Source organism: Ceratotherium simum, chromosome 27 (assembly GCF_057802395.1).
Source record: "Ceratotherium simum simum isolate JZ-2026a chromosome 27, ASM5780239v1, whole genome shotgun sequence".
Lineage (NCBI taxonomy): Eukaryota > Metazoa > Chordata > Mammalia > Perissodactyla > Rhinocerotidae > Ceratotherium > Ceratotherium simum.
In genome coordinates, this window is record NC_141926.1 from 9,068,120 (window position 1) to 9,087,373 (window position 19,254).

General features: G+C 38.9%; 1 protein-coding gene across 3 annotated transcripts in view; it reads right to left on the minus strand.

Moving 5' to 3' along the window:
* The window catches only part of TTC3 (tetratricopeptide repeat domain 3), a 127,318-nt gene that overhangs the window by 25,966 nt on the left and 82,098 nt on the right, over positions 1–19,254 (minus strand). For all 3 annotated transcript variants that reach the window (XM_087418092.1, XM_087418090.1, XM_087418091.1), the window contains exons 33-35: positions 18,008–19,070; positions 17,012–17,077; positions 12,415–12,564 (exon numbers count right to left, since the gene is read on the minus strand). In XM_087418092.1, coding sequence (XP_087274218.1) covers positions 12,415–12,564; positions 17,012–17,077; positions 18,008–19,070 — 1,279 coding nt within the window. The remainder of the gene's footprint in view (positions 1–12,414; positions 12,565–17,011; positions 17,078–18,007; positions 19,071–19,254) is intronic.

Consider the following 19,254-nt stretch of genomic DNA (forward strand, 5'->3'; position numbering starts at 1 on the left):
GATGTCCATACTTCCTAAAACAATCTATAGATTCAATGCAATCCCTATCAAAGTTCCAACAACATTTTTCACAGAAATAGAACAAAGAATCCTAAAATTTATATGGAACAAGAAAAGACCCCGAATATCCAAAGGAATCCTGAGAAAAAAGAACAAAGCTGGAGGTATCACACTCCCTGATTTCAAAATATACTATAAAGCTATAGTCACCAAAACAGCATGGTACTGGCACAAAAACAGACACACAGATCAATGGAATAGAATCGAAAGCCCAGAAATAAACCCACACATCTATGGACAGCTAATCTTTGACAAAGGAGCCAAGAACATACAATGGGGAAAAGAAAGTCTCTTTAACAAATGGTGTTGGGAAAACTGGACAGCCACAAGCAAAAAAATGAAAGTAGACCCTTACCTCATACCATACACAAAAATTAACTCCAAATGGATTAAAAACTTGAATGTAAGACCTGAAACTATGAAACTTCTAGAAGAAAACATAGGCAGTACTCTCTTCGCCATCGGTCTTAGCAACATATTTTCAAGCACCATGTCTGACCGGGCAAGAGAAACAATAGAAAAAATAAACAAATGGGACTACATCAAACTAAAAAGCTTCTGCACAGCAAAGGAAACCATCAACAAAACGAAAAGACAACCTAACAATTGGGAGAAGATATTTGCAAACCAGACATCTGATAAGGGCTTAATCTCCAAAATATATAAAGAACTCATGCATCTCAACAACAAAAAAACTAACAACCCAATTAAAAAATGGGCAAAAGACCTGAACAGACATTTCTCCAAAGAAGATATACAGATGGACAACAGACACATGACAAGATGTTCAAAATCATTAACTATCAGGGAAATGCAAATCAAAACTACAATGAGATATCACCTCACGCCCGTCAGAATGGCTATAATTAACAAGACAGGAAACAACATGTGTTGGAGAGGATGTGGAGGGAAGGGAACTCTCATACACTGCTGGTGGGAGTGCAAACTGGTGCAGCCACTATGGAAAACAGTATGGAGATTCCTCAAAAAAATCAAGGATAGAACTACCATATGATCCAGCTATTCCGCTGCTGGGTATTTATCTAAAGAACTTGAAAATGCCAATGTGTAAAGATACATGCACCCCTGTGTTCATTGCAGCGTTATTCACAATAGCCAAGACTTGGAAGCAACCTAAGTGCCCATCAAGGGACAAATGGATAAAGAAGATGTGGTATATATACACAATGGAATACTACTCAGCCATAAGAAACAATGAAATCCAGCCATTTGTGACAATATGGATGGTCATTGAGGGTATTATGCAAAGTGAAATAAGTCAGAGGGAGAAGGTCAAATACCATATGATTTCCTTCATTAAGTAGTAGATAATAACAACAACAAACAAACACATAGAGACAGAGATTGGATTGGTGGTTACCAGAGGGGAAGAGGGGAGGGAGGAGGGCCAAAGGGATAATTCGGCACGTGTGTGTGGTGATGGGTTGTAATTAGTCTTTGGGTGGTGAACATGATGTAAGCTATGCAGCAATAGAAGTATCATGATGTACACCTGAAATTTATACAATGTTATAAACCAATGTTACTGCAATAAACAAAAAATTAAAAAAATAAATAAAAAATAAAAAAAAAAAACATTTTAGAAAGTATTTAAATAAATGGTAAGATTTACTTAAAAAAAAAAAAAAAAAAAAAAAAAGAGCCCAAAAGACCAGGATTATGGTGGTGTCCTAGCTTAATCAATTAGTCCAGCCCCGCAGGACACACTCAGGAGCTGGCTGTAGCAGGCTACGCTACCTCAGCTGAGCCTGGGATACCAAGTTGCACAATGCACGGCCTTGGCCCTCACCGAGTCAGGCTAGAGAGGGGGCTGTAAAACAGGGACAGACAGAGGCACGACAGACTGATACTTGGGAAGGGCTTCTCAAAATCAGTGACATCTGATCTCTGCCCTCAAAGATGAGTCTGCCATGCGGAGAATGGGTTCCAAGCAGTGGGATTAGCTAGGTTGAAGGATAAAAGAGTAAGGCACACCTGGACAGAAGCAAGAGGGCTGCACGGCTGGAGTACGCGGCAGACGTATGCAAGGCAGGGCAGGGAGAAGGGCACCCGAGGCGCCTTGGGTTCAAATTATGAAGGGCCTTGTAAGCCATGGTAGGGAGTGTGGACTTGATCCTGCAGGCAACAGGGAGCCAGAGAAGGCTCTTAAGCAGGGCCAGTGAGACAATGAAATTCTTGTTTTAGAAAAAATAATTCTGAAAGACACAGAGATGGATTAGGGGTGGGTGAGAGGGTACATGAAAGTGTAGATGAGAGCAGCGGCCTTCACATTTTCTTGACTGTGACCCAAAATAACAAATACATTTTAAAAATTCACAACAAATGTACATACAAATATATGTATGTAGGCACACACATAAAACTGAAAAAAAAAATTGTCCTCACTTTCTGATATTTCTGTTCTATTTAATTATTAAAATCAATTCTAGTCACTATCATTTAATTGATTTCACAGCCCATTATGGATTTTAACCCTTAATGTTAAAAACTGTATACTACAGGAAGGTAAAATCTCTTGAAATCTCACTGCAATAGTCCAGGTGAAGGATGATGAGGATGATGATGGTAATAATAGGGATGATAAAAAGAAATAAAGGAAACTTCAGAAAAATAGAATTGATAAGACCACAAGTCCAGTTGGATATAAGATGTAAAGCAGAAGTTGACAGAGTTAAAGGTAAGTTTCTACCCTGAATGAATAACAAAACAAAATCCTATTAACAAGAAGGGAGAGTATGGCAGATGTACTAGGCTAGGAGGCATGGGAAACAGGGAAATTAACCTAGATATGGATGTTTAGATAAATCTATGAATAAACAATAAAATACATATGAGAACTCAATAATTTTGACCCTGCAATCATTGATGGGACACAGCAGAAATTTACACTGTTTGACAAAGACCACAAATCAAAGGAATAAAACTACTGAATTCAAAATCTTTCAAAGTAACCACTTAGAAAAGAATAATGTATTTCTTTTTTTTTGTCAGGAAGATCAGCCCTGAGCTAACATCCATGCCAATCCTCCTCTTTTTGCTGAGGAAAACTGGCCCTGGGCCAACATCTGTGCCCATCTTCCCCCACTTTACATGGGATGCTGCCACAGCATGGCCTGACAAGCGGTGCATCAGTGCGCGCCCGGGATCCGAACCCGGGCCGCCAGTAGTGGAGCACGCGCACTTAACCGATACGCCACGAGGCCGGCCCCCAGGAATAACGTATTTCTAAGTCTTGTTTATCTCCACATTATAGGTACTTCTATTCAAGCAGGCTATTCTAGCACAGATCAGCTTACCATCAAATCAGGTGGGTTTTGCTCCCCCAAACAACCTTTCCTAATAGGGGCAATTCCCACCCTATTACTATACTACAATCCCAAAGTCCATTTACCAGTTTGTTGGTTGTAACTTGGAGTGCATTTTCCCATAAAAAACCATGTCAGAAACGTCAGTTAAATGTGCAACACTTCCTTTCCGAGAAGTTCACGGTTACAGTGGTAAACTGAATAAAGCGAGGTCTGTAGTGTTGAGAGGGCAAGTTCCCATACCATGAGAGTCTATCTGACTGGAGAAGAAACATTCTTAGCCTGGGTTCTGGGAGCAGAGACATGTGGTACAGGGGAGACAAGGACAAAAGTTAAGAATTTCCTCTGAGAGTTTTGGAAAGATTCATATCTATCTTCAGTAGCCTCCTGTCTTCCTTTCGGCACTTGGTTGTGCCCTCTGGGGACACTTCCCCCACCAACACCCTCAAGTTTCACTGGACCCCTGAGTTAAGCACCCCCAACTGAGGGATGCCCAACTCCCAAGTGCATACTTCCAAAATGTCTTTCCTCTCCTTCCCTCCAAATCCCTCCCTGCTAAGAGCACCTGAGTGTAGTGAGGTGCAGTGAAGAACCACTTCAGCTTGCCTAGAAGTACTCACACTTCACTCTCCAGCCTAAATGATTCTCTAATCTAAAGGAAGTCTGCAGACATGTTTTATTTGGCAAGTCCAATAGTTTTTGTTTGCTTTTTAAAATATAAATGTGATGTCTCTGGCCTGGTCATTGAGGCATTTGAGGTGGGATACCTGCCAGAATTTCAGGCACTGTGACAAGGAGAACTGTATTTTGAGGCAGTGGTAGTTACCCTGCCCCCAGAAGGTTAGGTACAACACCACTTGAGACCCCGCCTTCTTTGTCAGCTTTCTTATGCAGGTGCTGTTTTTTGAAACTTTTTCTGAACCTACAAATTCTCTAAAAGTTTTATATCATTTTTCGAAGTGCCATCCATTCAATGCTAGCAAAGGTATAGGTGGGGCACATGCTTGTAAATACCAGTCATTTACAAGTAAAACATTCTCTATATGAATATTTCTAATAATTAATATGTGAATCAGAGAACAGAGAAATATTTATAAGAAACAACTAAAATAAAGAAGCTTAAATTTTAATATTTTCCAGTTTGAAATTCTACTAATATCGACTGCTTAATGAAATCCTCACTTTTCATTTGTGCTTTAGGGAACCTTTAATACTTCACTTCCTATCAGGTTCCCTGGAGCCTGAACTTCCTGCTTAGGCTTAGAACGTGACCAGGACACTGGGGACAACGGTTCAGCTACAGAAACTCGGGGCTTTCTCTCTCAGAGAGGACAATGTACCCTGAAGCCAATCTACACGGAGTCCCAGGGAAATAATGGCCCTCTAGCCAAAAGCGACTTTAACTTAGAGGAAGGACTCTTCAGCCTTAGACACCAAGGTTTTCGATGTTCCTAGGAGGCACATTTGCTAATCAGTCCAGGTCCTTAAAGACTTCCAAGTCCTACAGCAGGGGGAGGGTTGATTTCAGTGGCCTTGAGATGCACAGGCCAATTGTTCTTAGGCAGCAGAGGTTCAAAGACAGTTCAGTGACATTCCTTCTAGCACAGGGACAGGTCCACTCACATTTTCCTTGCTGCAACCTTGCTGACCCTGAATTTTCTGAGTCACTACTGTGACTGAAGTGACTACCATGCCTACCCTACTTACAAAATCCTGTATTCTAGCTGGTTCACTTTTATTACCACGACCAATGTCCACATGCATGCCTTGCTGCTGGTAGCCAAGCCAACCTTGTTTCTCACCGATCCTGTGCTTCTATTCTGAGCCAATGATTTCACCTCGGATTCAGCCCCTTGGCTGGGAGATGATGTGCAACTAGAAGGTTATACTGGGGCATAAGAACCTACTTGGCAACAAGTACCTAAAGGAGTTCAAGTATCAAAAGGCACAAAGTATTATAAACACACACATACTTATAGCTCAGCCACGGAAAATGCTACATGAGTTCATCTGCTGTTTGTACTAACCACCCTTTAATGACACTGCTGCCTCACAACGCTAACTAGGTCAGCTATCATGGAGTTGTCTCTGACTATATGAAAGAGAATGATGTGCATCCTTTTCTTTGAAACATTAGAATAAAAGAAAGAACAGGTTATATACAACTGCATCCTCTATTTGCAGAGTTTATTAACATAATTATAAACACTTTCTGATGGTCTTTTTCTCAATTAGATAACATTTGGTTTCCATACTTGTTTTTTTTTAAGCTCGACTTTGTTTCAAAACAAATATTTGAGGTGCCTTTGATAATATACATATATGATTTAAAGAGACAAAATAAAAAGAATGCTAAGTAGGTAAAGAAAATAGAATAAAAAGATAAAAATGATAATATCAAATGAGAAGTGAGAGTAATATAAAAATAAATGACATCAGGTCCTAACCATTCTTTAGAAAGAGAATTAAGACTTTCTGGGAGACAAAGTCAAAGAGGCAGTATAATGAGCTATATAATCTAGTATCCACAGTGTAAAAACAAGCCCACTGCATAAAGCAGCCCAGGTAGTGAAAGCAGCGAGACACGACTTCCTAGGGCCTCATAAAGGGAATGCTGTATACAAGTCCCGAAGACCAGCACAGAGCCTGGCACTTAAGGGATGATCCGACAGATATCTGTCAAATGAGAGAATGGGTAATATCCTCAACTACACACAAAGCAACAATCCTCACAGGATGTGTAGGCCTAATGTCCTTTGATGCAGGCTGACACAGAATATGAAGACACAACTCACTAAACCCAGTTCCTCAGGGGCCAAGTACAGATTGTTTGATAACATCGGTAGAGCTCCTGGTCTGTACACGGAGATGCAAAGATGACTAAGAAACAGTCCTTACTCTCAGGGAGATCACAGTGTGGTGGGGGAAATATGCATAAAAGATAATTACTACACTATACACAAAAATAAACTCAAATGGATCATAGACCTATGGAGGAGCTAAAACTATAAAACTCTTAGAAGAAAATACAGGAGTAAATCTTGGTGACCTTGGATTAGACAGTGGTTTCTTAGATATGACACCAAAAGCATAAGCAACAAAAGAAAAAATAGAGGAACTGGACTGCAATGAAATTAAAAACTTTTGTGCTGCAAATGATACCATCAAGGAAGTGAAAAGACAACCCACAAAACAGAGATAGGAGAAATATATTTGCACATATGGAACAATGGAGAAAATATTTATAAATCATGTATTTGATAAGCAATTTGTATCCAGAATATATATATGTATAAACTCTTACAATTCAATAATAAAAAGACAATTCAACTAATAAATGGGCAAAGGATTGGAACAGACATTTCTCCAAAGAAGATATACAGGGCCGGCCCCGTGGCTTAGTGGTTAAGTGCACGCACTCCGCTGCTGGCAGCCCAGGTTCAGATCCCGGGCGCGCACCGACGCACCACTTCTCCTGCCATGCTGAGGCCGCGTCCCACATACAGCAACTAGAAGGATGTGCAACTATGACATACAACCATCTACTGGGGCTTTGGGGGAAAAATAAACAAACAAAGAAGATATACAAATGGACCATAAATACATGAAAAGATGCTCAATACCATGAGCCTTTAGGGAAATGCAAATCAAAACCACAATGAGAAACTACTTCACACCCATTAGGATGGCTACAATCAAAAAGATGGATGATAATAAGTGCTAATGAGAATGTGGAGACATTGGAAACGTCACACACTGCTGGTAGAAATCTAAGATGGTGCAGCTGTTTTGGAACAGTCTGGTAGTTTCTCAAATGGTTAAATACGGAGTTAGCATTATGACCCACCAATTCCACTCCTAGGTATATACTCAAAAGAAATGAAAACATATGTCCACAGAAACACTTGTACTCAGATGTTCACAGAAGCATTACTCATAATAGTCAAAAAGCAGAAAGATCCCAAATGTCCATCAACTGATGAATGGATAAATAAAATGTGATATAGCCATAGCCATACCATGGAATATTATTCATCAGTAAAAAGAAATGAAGTACTGACATGTTACATGGATGTACGTACATCACTGAATCTTGAAAACATTATGCTAAGTGAAAGAAGGCACTCACAAAAGACCACATATAGTATAATTCCATTTATATAAAATGCCCAGAATAGGCAAATCCATAGAGTAAATCAGTGGTTACCTAGGGCTGGGGGAGGGAGGAGCATGGGGAGTGACTGGTAGTGGGTACGAGATTTCTTTCTGGGGTGATGAAAATGTTCTAAACTTAGATTGTAGTGATGGCTGCACAACTCTGTGCATATAACCAAAAACACTGAACTTTACTTTAAATGGGTGAATTTTATGGTATGTGAATTACATCTCAATAAACATGTGAACAAAATGATAATTACTGTATAATATAGTAAGGAGCTTATTATCACCACTGCATTAACAAGGGCTTTTAACCAAGCCTGAGACTGCCATCAGCATCTGCTTCCTCAGGAAAGTGATGCCTGAGCTGGACCCAAAGGATGAGCAGGAGTGAGCCAGGCTTGGGCGGGAAGAAGGCCACTTGCGACAGGAGGAACAGTGCTGGGAAAAGGTCCAGAAGTGAGAAATTATATGACAGATGCTCTCCATTAAGTGTGAAGGACAATGCAGAGAACTGGTAAGGGAGAAGGCTGAAGACAAGGCAGGCCCAATCACAGAAGGGTTTTCAAGCTCGTGGTAATTACTGAGTGTTAGGGAATTATTGGTGTAAATGTGCTGTGGCACAGGGATAGCCTTCACAGCCCCGTCCTTCACCCTCCCTCTATCTATACCGCTTGTCATGAGACCTTGCGGTTTCCATCACTAAAGAGGCAGTCTCTTCCCCACCCCTTGAATCTGTGACTTGCTTTGCCTAATGGGATATTAGCAGACTTGATGTCAGCAGAGACTTGGAAAGTGCTTGTGTGACTGTCCTCGCTTGCCCTTGTACTTACTGGAAGATGAAAGAATTCATGTAGAGCAGAGCTAGCGGCCCCAATCATCCCAGCCGAAGCCATTCTAGATCAATCCATACCCAGCTGCCCCAGATATGTGAGCAAACATAACCGAGAACAACAGAGCACTAGCTGACCCAAAGGTGAAAGAGTCCAGCAAAGCCCAATTGGGATCAGCTAACCCACAAACTCACATACTTAACGTTTATTGTTATACATCACTGAGGTTTTGTGGGTGGTTGTTACTCAGCATTATTACGGCAGTAATTAACTGATACACCTACACTGGCTAGTGAAGTGCTGAGATGTTTTTCAACTGGTTGTGGAACTGACATTCTCTTAAGGGAGGACAAAAGGATGTGGAGCCTGACACTAACTGTTCTGCCACTTAGTACTGGCGTGACTCTGAGCAAGTTGCATTAGCTGCTCTTGCCTCCATTTCCTTATCAGTAAAATGGAGATAATACCAGTGTACTATACGATAACACCGGTACACTAGGATTGTTTTGAGATTACATAAATTAATATATGTAAAAATTTCTATTTGTATGTATTTGTATGACATATATGTAATATGAGCTCCATAAATGTTAGATTAGAAAAAGGCTGACTTGGGGCCAGCCCGGTGGTGTAGTAGTTAAGTTCGTGTGCTCCACTTCAGTGGCCTGGGGTTTGCAGGTTCGGATCCTGGGTGTGGACCTACACACCACTCATCAAGTCATGCTGTGGCGGTGTCCCACACGCAAAATAGAGGAAGACTGGCACAGATGTTAGCTCTGCGACAATCTTCCTCAAACAAAAAGAGGAAAATTGGTGGGGCCAGCCCGGTGGCATAGCGGTTAAGTTTGTGTGTGCTGCTTTAGCGGCCCGGGGTTCACAGGTTCGGATCCTGGGTGCAGACGGACATACTGCTTTTTAAGCCATGCTGTGGCAGCGTCCCATATAAAGCAGAGGAAGATGGGCATGGATGTTAGTCCAGGGCCCATCTTCCTCAGCAAAAAGAGGAGGATTGGCAATGGATGTTAGCTCAGGGCTAACCTTCCTCACCAAAAAAAAAAAAAAAAAAGAGGAAGATTGGCAAAAGATGTTAGCTCAGGGCCAATCCTCCTCACCAAAAAAAAAAAAAAAAGGCTGAATTTGGCAAGGACCATGACCGAATAGAATACCACCTCTACACACATGTGGGCTGAGAAGTTTTGGCAGGCAGGGTCCAAGATTCTGTTCTAATGTAGAAACAGGACAAAGTTCCAAAATTCTACTCCATAAACTATTCTGGGCCATGATTATTTTAACTATGTTTTAAGAGCCAACATCAACTAAATACCCATCAGCTACAGGAAAATCTCATTAAAGCATCTTAAGAACATATGTCCTAAGGTAAGGGAGACGGGGAGTGACTGCTTAACAGGTACAAGGTTTCTTTTTGGTGTGATGAGACATGGTTCTGGAATTAGTGGTAATGGTTACACAACACTGTGAATGTACTGAAACCACTGAATTGTAAATGGTGAACTTTCTGTAATGTGAATTTTATCTTAATAAAACAAAAAAGAACATACACCCTTGAGCAATACTGCAACCAGTTATAACCTGCCAGCTGCAGGTCAGAGGTACAGTAAAAACAACAGGAGACTCTGGCTTTAGAATAGCTATTTTTCTCTGGCAGAGACCAGATAACTGGCCTAATTATCTATTAGGGCCATTCCTAGCTTATGATAATAAAACCCCATCAGCTATGTACAACAGCTGGCTCAGATTTTTACTGATGCTTTGTATGTGCTAAGCACGTTCCAACTGCTTTGTAAATAACTGATGTTTCTCAACAGGGGCAGGATTGGCATTTTGGGTGGGACAATTCCTCCTTTACTAGACTTATTATCTCTGGCCACCCCCAACCCTTTTCCTACTGCCTGTGAGTCCTCACAAACCTATAAAGTAGAGATTATATTAATGAGGAAACTGAGGGTCAAAGAGATTGAGTACGTTGTCTAAGGTCACAAAGCTATTAAGTGGTGGTGCTGGAGTTCCACTGAGGCGGTCTGACTCCACTGCCCGCGTTCTTAAACATGGTTTGCGGTTGCCTGCCTCTCTCTCTTCCCTATAAGGGGGAAGAGATGTCGCACCCAATACATCCAAATTTGGTATCAAGCAACTTTAATACTAGCTGATAACCTCAGTGAGCTAGAGTCAAAGGCCAAGAGAATGATCAATAAAAGCCATAAACTTCTTTTTATGTTTATAAAAGATTTCTCCACAAGCCAATTATGAACATAATCCTGATTAACAAAGAAATGGCCACAGTAAACCTCAGCTGCTCTTGTGTTGACAACAACCAAAGGAACTCAGATCAGCAATTTACCCTGATAGGAAAGCGGTATATAACTTGCATGAGAAGTCTAACAACCTAACAGGCCTATAATTTGGGGGATTAAATAATGGCTCTTTCAAAATATGGACTTAAGTACAACCGCCTGAACCAGACCCCGAGGCTTAGCAAAGGTAGAAAGCGTGTCAAGAGCCTAAGCCCACCAGTCAGAGGTGCTGCCTCCTCCCAGCCCTCCTCCCTGGGTGCTTGATCTACTGTAAATTTCTGGGTCAAGTGTACAAAGGAAGAAGCCTGATGAACTGCACAAATACTATAGGACCCAGTCAGGCCAGCGGTTTATAAAGCTGGACCAGCCTCTGCCAGAAAGACACAAACCTCACTCACCAGATGTCACCTTAAGTGTCTGTGTCCCCAAATCTGCCCTCATTAATCAAGTGGCCACAGGCATTCCTATGTGGATTTATTAAAACTGAATTTTCCTGAGGCAATACGAAGTTTATAAAAATATTTTTTGTTAAGCCCCCCCAAGTAGCTTATTCCAATTAGTACTTGATGAGTCACTGCACAAGGTTTTATTTTTGTTCGTTTTTTCCCTCTTCCATCAGGGAGACCTCATCAACCAGGCAACTGAGCAGAAAGTCTGGTTCCTTCTAATTCTTCTCATCCTTCAAATCTCCTCAGTCCCATCCCAAGTAAAAAAAAAGTCCTAAGGAATAACAGCTATCTTTCCAAAATGACCCTTTTCTTCTGGGTATACTCAAATCTCGATAAACGAATTTCTTGATTAAAGGTCCCACTAAGCTAATTTTCTTCTATTTACTATGCTACCCCAGCTATTGATCCAGATTTCTGGAATAAATCCTTCCTTTCTTAAATGGACTGATATCCCTTTGTTACTTCTGTAGAGAAGACCTTTATTTTTAAAAAGAAATGCACCATGACTTCCTCACATCTATAACTCCATTTTCCCACTAATTCAATCTGGCCTTGCCACTAATTAGTATTACTCTAATAGCAGTTACCGGTAACTGATGATCGACCTTAGCTAACAGAATTCCAGATCAGTAGAGTCTAACAAGATACTCTGGGTGACTTTACAGTTCTAGGATGCCTAAGCTCCATGTGTTACTCCTGCACTTCCGTAGGAGTAAGATGAAGATGATAACAGTAGCTGTAGTAATAACAGTGGCAGGCAATACTTACAGGGCCCTTATCATGCACCAGGCATTTCAAAGTACTGTACAAGTATTAATCTAATCCCACCAAATGGGAGCTTTTATTACCCAAATTTTCCAGATAAGAAACTAAAGCACAGAGAAGTTAAGTAACTTGTCCAAGATCAGAACTAGTATAGAACCAAGCCTGGATCTGAATCCAGTCAGTCTGACTTGAGGGTTCACACTCTGAACTAATGTCACACTGCCTCTCAATATAAAAAGGAATCTAACTCAGAACGTAGAACCAGAAAATAGTTTTAGTTAATCAAGCAAACTGAATTACAGGTAAATGAAAACCCAGATTTACAGCCCTTTTCTTATATGGCAACTTGTAGAGGTTCTAAAACACTGCAACAGACACTGTCACTTTAACATATCATAGAGAAATGTGAACGAGGCAATAATGAGACAGAATCTTTTGTTCAGCCAAAAATGCAGCTAATTGAGCTGCACAAACACAATTCTCCTAATTATGAGGTTTCAGATAGGATTACCTTGTTTTCTTCTAAGTTCCTTTTCAATTTTTCTTCCAGGTCCCTGGTCTCTGCTGAGCCTTTGAGTTTTCTCTGCTCATAATTTTCACACGCTTCCTTAAGCTGCTCTTGTAAAACTTGGTACTCCTTTTCAATCTGTGAAATATCCCCCTAAAAGTAAATTATAAAATTATCTATTAAAAGTAGTTCAACATGCCTATTGCTTACGTTATTCTGAATTGTCTTTTAAAATAAACAAAGGAGAATAAAAGGCAGAAGAAAATTTACAAGGAAGACATCACAATAATGCAAGAATTAAAACCCCTCAACACTGTTCAACAAAGTCAGCTCTTTTTTTTTAAATACAATTATTCATACTACTGGAATTCATAATGAAACTTTTCAATCTGTACTATAATTAGTTCTGGATATTTATTTGTTTTAGAAGGGTTCAGTATCACATCAACAGTTTGATGTGAATGTCCTTCTCCACAATTAACATCAAGAACTATCTTAGGTTTAAAAAGCTGTACATATTATGCATATTTTAGATATGAACAGAACATATTAACTTTGGCCCTACTTTTAAGTGTTTCAAATGGATAGCTACTGATTATTTCAAAAAGGCAAGTTAAAATATTATCAACGAATTGTTTTCCATTATGTAACTGTCACATGGACCAGCTTAAAAAAAAAGCAAAAACCATACTGTAATGTGAAATGTTGGCAACAATAAACATCATTGACGTGTTTTTTAAAACCTTTCATACTGCTAAGACTGTCAGCAATCACACATCTGTGTCTGAAGGGAGCATCTGTGTGAGCTGGCAACTCCTCCAGCTGCAGCGGACTGCTCTACCCAGATACCAGGGACCTTGGCAGCCAAGCTGTGGAAATCGATCCAAGTGGTACAAACCTGGTCCATCTTTCCCATCTCCTGCACCTCTCCCAGCACCTTAGCATCTCCCAAGTGTAAAAAGGCAGGGGATCAAGGTTTTGAAATTCTATGAATTATCAGTTAGAGAACTACGAACTACGGCCAGGGTGACCATACATCCCAGTTTGCCCGGGAGCGTCCCAGTTTTTGTCTGTCCAGGCTCAAAGTTTAGCACTACGAATACAGTCCATGTTTAAATAACAAATTAAATGGTCAACCTTACTATGATCCATGAGTAAGATTTTACAGTTTAACAACTCAGTTACCTCTCTTTTCATTCTCAGTTCAGCAAAAGGATCACAATGAACAGAACTTAATTATGAATTAATTTATATGCCTCAAATCACCAACAGACACAGGCAGAAAGTTATATGCCATTTCTATGTTATTACATTTCAACTTCACCACAATTCTGTTAAGAAATATATTATTTTCACCTTTTATAGATCAGAAAACCAAGATTTAGAGAAATTAGGCAACTTCTAAGTGCCGGAAGAAAGCAGCAGCGCTAGGATTAATTGCAAGTCTCAGGTTGAGAAGCCAGCAATCAGCTTTGCTAACATCAAGGTCTTGCAACTAAGAGCTAATTTAACAAAGTGTTTGTGAATTTTTCCAACACTGATGAAAATATTTATTTAAGTGTCAAAAAACACAGACTCATTAAACAGTAAAGTATACCTGGTTTAAAGGTAAGCATGGCATAAGAACTCAATACCAGTCATTCTGCTTAGTATATACTCACACAGGCAAAAATGTTCACTACAGCACTATCTGTGAGTGTGAAAAGCTGACACAATCTAAATGTTCAGTGATAAGAAACTGGTCAAATTATCATACACCCACACAATGGAATATCAAGTATGTATTAAAAATGATGGTAAAAATCTATATTTACTGACATGGAAAAAAGTCCATTATATATTAAGACTGAAAATTTCAAATGCAACACAAATGGTACAATCCCATCTTTATAAAGCATTGCTTACTTAAATCTACATGTCAAAATAAGGCCTGGAAAGATGCATATCAAAATATTAACATGGGTGATGTGAATATAGATAACTTTCAATTTCTCTTTCATAATTTTCAGTATTGTTTATTAAAAAAATTTAAAGTCTCTATATTATTTTTATAATTGGCCCAAACTATAAAACTATTTGTACCAATAGTACCAACACAAAGTTCTAACTTTACTTTTTCCTACTTAATTACACATCTGATCTTGTAAATCATTCCATATTAGTAATGATATTTTTTAAATCAGAGTAATATTTCATTATATGGATGTACCATAATTTAACTAGTCCAATATTGATGGATATTAAGGTTGTATCCAATTTTTTGCTGACACAAATACAGATGAAACAAATATACAAATATCCTTGTTCAACAGTCTCCGTACACATACATAAGTGCAGATAAATTCCAAATTCCCTTCCCCAGAAATTCACATTTTTAAATTCTTTCAACAGTGTACAAATCATACAATGGGCATCTTTTTTTATATGTTTAAAAATCACCTTTATTTCTTTTATTGTGGATTGTCTATTTGCATCCATTCCCACTTTTGTGTTAGGTTATTAATTCTTCCTTGTGGAGTTATACAAACTTTATATAAGTATATAACATGTAGATTGTTCACATACATATATACACACTATGCATATATATATCTACATGTTATGTGTGTGTATATATAAACACACATACTTTTTGTCATGCTGTTTATTAATCTTATGGAAAAAATTTTCCTTTTTTTTCCTACTTTTATAGGTCCATTTTTTATATTTAAATCTTTGATCCACTTGGAATTTATTTTGGTATATGGAAATGAGGTAGAAGACCCAAATTAAGTTTTTCTAGATGGCAACCCATTTCTGCTAATACTGTGTATTTAATAATCTACTTTTTTTGCTCAACAATAGTTATCATTTTTATTATACCTTAAACTCCTATAGTCTTTTGTTCTATTGGACTCTTATTCTAACGGTCTATTTGTGTGCTAATACAGATTTATATTATGTTTTTGATATCTGGTTGCACAACTCCTGTTCTTATACGTCCATGGGCATTTTTGATGCTTATTTTTCTATAAGATATTTAGAATCAATTTGTCTGGTTTCAAATAAATCCTGCACAATAGTCAGCCATCAAGGTGGCCCCCAAGATCCTAACCTCCTGGTATTCATGCCCTTGTATAATCCTCTCCTACAATGCATCAGGGTTAGTGGGTTGGTCTGGGTGACCAAGAAAATACAGAAGTGATAGAGTATGACTTCCTGAAGTAGGTCATGAAAGCCATTGCTACTTCTGCCTTGGATCACCCACTCTGGGGAAAGCCAGGCCCCAGGAGGACACTCAGGCAGCCCTACGTGGGGGTCCACAGGCAAGGAACTGAAGCCTCCTGGCAACAGCCAGCACCAACTTGCCAGCCACGTGAGTGAGCCATCTTGGAAGTAGAACCTCCAGCCCGAGTTACTCCTGCAGATGACTGAGCCATGGTCAACATCTTGACTGCAATTCATAAGGGATATCCAAAACCATCCAGCTAAACCGCTCCTCAATTCCTGACTCACAGAAATTGTGAGATAATAAATGTTTATTGTTGTTTTAAGCCATTAGGTTTTAAGGTAATTTGTTATATAGCAACAGATAACTAACACACTCTGTTCACGTTTGTACTTGGATTGTGTTAAATTAAAAGCTTTAGGGAGAACTAATCTCTTTAATACTAGGTCTTCCTACTCAAGTACATGGAACACTTTTTCATTTATTTAAGCTTTCTGTGTGTCTCTCAGTAGCATTTTCAAGTTTTCTTTCATAGATTTAAGTATTTTACCTTTTTATGGCTATTGAAAATGGAATCTTTTTTTCTAATATACTTTGCAACAAGCTATTGTTTGTATATGGAAAGAAATTTTATCCAGCCACCTTTCCGAATTCTCTTACATCCTGGTATTGGGTTTTCAGTTGATCCTTTTGGTTTTTCCAGGTAGACAGTCTTGGCCTCTATAAATAATAATACTTACATCTCCTCCTTTACAATCTTATTTCTTCCTCTTACCTAATTTTGTCAGCTGATATCTCCAGGATGATAATAAATACTAATGATGATGTTTCACCTTTAAGCGAGATGATGGCTTTTGGCTTAAGAGAGAAAGATACTAGCATGTTGAAAAGTATTCATCTATTCCCATTTTATTACGAGTTTTAGTCAAGAAAGAGATTTGAATTTTATCCACTACCTTTTCAGTAACTATGGAGTTGATCAAGTAACTTTTCTCTTAAGATATATTGACACAGTAAATTATATTAACATATTTTCTAACTGCATCATTCTTAAAGTGGTGATGGTCTTTATAATACTTTCTGTATTATTCATGTGAATAAGCTCTTATTTATAAATTAATACAGGCTAATTATACAGTATTATTAAACAATAAAGCTATTATACTTTGAAATAAATAAGCTAGAAAAAAACTTACCTTTTCCTCTGCCTCTCCTTCCCAAATTCCAACAATAAAAACAAAAAAATAACTTTTTTGTTATGTTCTACAGCTTATTCCATGATAACATTTTGTATGGAATAGCTGGCTCCAAAATAGTTCTAGTTCATCATTCCCATGTAGTTAAATTAATGAAAATTAAACTTTTAAACAGTTTAATACAATTTTGACTCACCTGTTGTGCCTCAAAAGGATCATACGGCTCAGTATTGACTTCTTGATGTGTTATATTCCAAGACACCTTCGGGGCAAAACAAATACTTAAATTCAATCTATCTCAATTACTCTAGTAAAATAAATCCATCATGTAATAATATTTTAAAACATGCTCCTAATTTTTTTTTGGCCATTTAGATAATGTTCTATGCTTTCTACAAATATTTGTATTACGAAAGAGCTATCATTCAGAATTACTAAAAACGAGAATGATTTTGGTTCATTACTCTTAATATTTTTTCAAAGTTTTCTAGAAGACAGAGAACTTAATAAGTAGGTGGATAATGTAAGAGGGGTTTGATGAATTTATGCCCTATAAAGTTAACTATAGAAGAACCTAAGTTTACTGTAATGCTTTTTAAGAAGGAACTTTTATTTGCATCCTTTTTGTTTCTCTCCATCTGGTTGTCTCTTAACTCCCTCATTCCTCCCCTGTTCTAGTAGGAGAAACTGGGCATGTGTAGCCCAAACTCTTCCTTTTTTCTTTCTCTTGGGAGCTGCCTGTGCAGAAAGTACATTTTCACTTCCTTCTCCATGCAGTAAGTCTTACGGGGCAGGCATCCCAAGGTGGCCCAGCACCGCCACAGCTGGGTGGCTAGGCCAACATGCTGCGGGCTTCATTGTTAGGACATGCACGTTGTACAGAAATAGCCACATATTCCTATCGTGCCTTTATTAACTACTAAGGTGATGTTTTGGCTCCATCTGCTGATTCCTCTATCTTATTTCTCAACTGGTGCAAAACTTGGGTAGGGAGGAAGGGTATTATTTACTAGATCCAAAAATTCCTTATGACAAGATTACCTGTCATGTCCTACAAAAGCGTTCATAAAGTCAATCATTTAAAAAAACTTTCGTAAATATAATGGCAAGGAAAAATGAAAAGGAAAATTAAGTATTCAGCATTAAGTATTTAAGTACTCAGTTTTAAGACTTTTTTCTCTTTAAGTCATACCTGTATGGCAACCATTTGTGTGTGTGGAATATTTGTTACTTCATCGGTACTTTCTGGATCTACTTGCCACTTGGCAGAATCTCCACAGTGACCATCATTTCTGATAGACTCACTTTGGGCTGTATCAGCACCATCCATGCTGCACTGTGACTTCACCAATATTTCCACAGAGTCTTGAAGGCTCTGTGTTTCAGAGGCGATCTGGTTACCAGGGGCATTCTCAGCATTCAAATGATGACCCTCAAAATGTGCAGCAGCACTTTTATCTGGTTGATCATCGGCTACAAAAGACGGCACCACTGGTAATGATCTTTGCAGCGGCAATTCAGAGGAAACGTTGGCCAGAGGTGTGTAAATGTCAGTGTACTGGGGCAAGCTCGGTAACATGTTTATATATGTTGGCAGTGTCTGGGTGATGTCAAATCCCTGAAAGGGAAGATATGTACAGTATCCTGTCACCAAATGGGGTTGAGTCCAATAGGTTGGTTTCACATCCTCAGGAACTAGTTTGGGAGGATCAGAGGAGACTTGCTCGTGACTTGCATCCTCAGAGACTTGTTTGGGAGAATCAGAAGAGACCCCTCTGGGCTGCTCATCCTCAGAAACTGATCTGGAAGAATTATCGGATGTTGGTTTCGGCTTCTCGGCTTCACAGGCTGGTTTGGGAGAATCAGCAGATACGGGTTTGGGCTGTACATCCTCAGAAGGTGATGGTGAAGATAAATCAGACACTAGTTTGGACTTTACATCTGGTTTAAATTCCCTAGTGGTTGGATTCAGTGGTAGTTTAACTCGCAAATACTCTCCTGTTTTTGAAATTTCTTCTACTTTTGTCTTAATGTTCTTCTTCTTTCTCTTTTTCTTGAGCCGTAATGCAACTTTCTTCAATGCAATACAGTTGTCAATCACAACAAAACGAGGACATCCCAGGAGAAAAGATTTCAAACCTCCGGCTTTTTCTAGTATCTGTCGAGTTTCTTCTGGGAAGAACTCATATTCTTCAGAGAACATCTTGTTACCCATGTCCAAGGGACCATGTTCCTCCAATAACTGAGAGAAATAACTTGGAAAAAATTTAGTTACTTAAGTTATTATAAAAGGAAGTATTAGTACATGTTCATTTGAAAAGAATATTCCCCCCCAAATTCTCCTAAAGCAAAACACTATTTCACTTCTAGCTGATCTCAACACTCCCCAACAAACGTATTATACTCATGTTAAATCTGAGAAAGGCTAACCGCAATCAA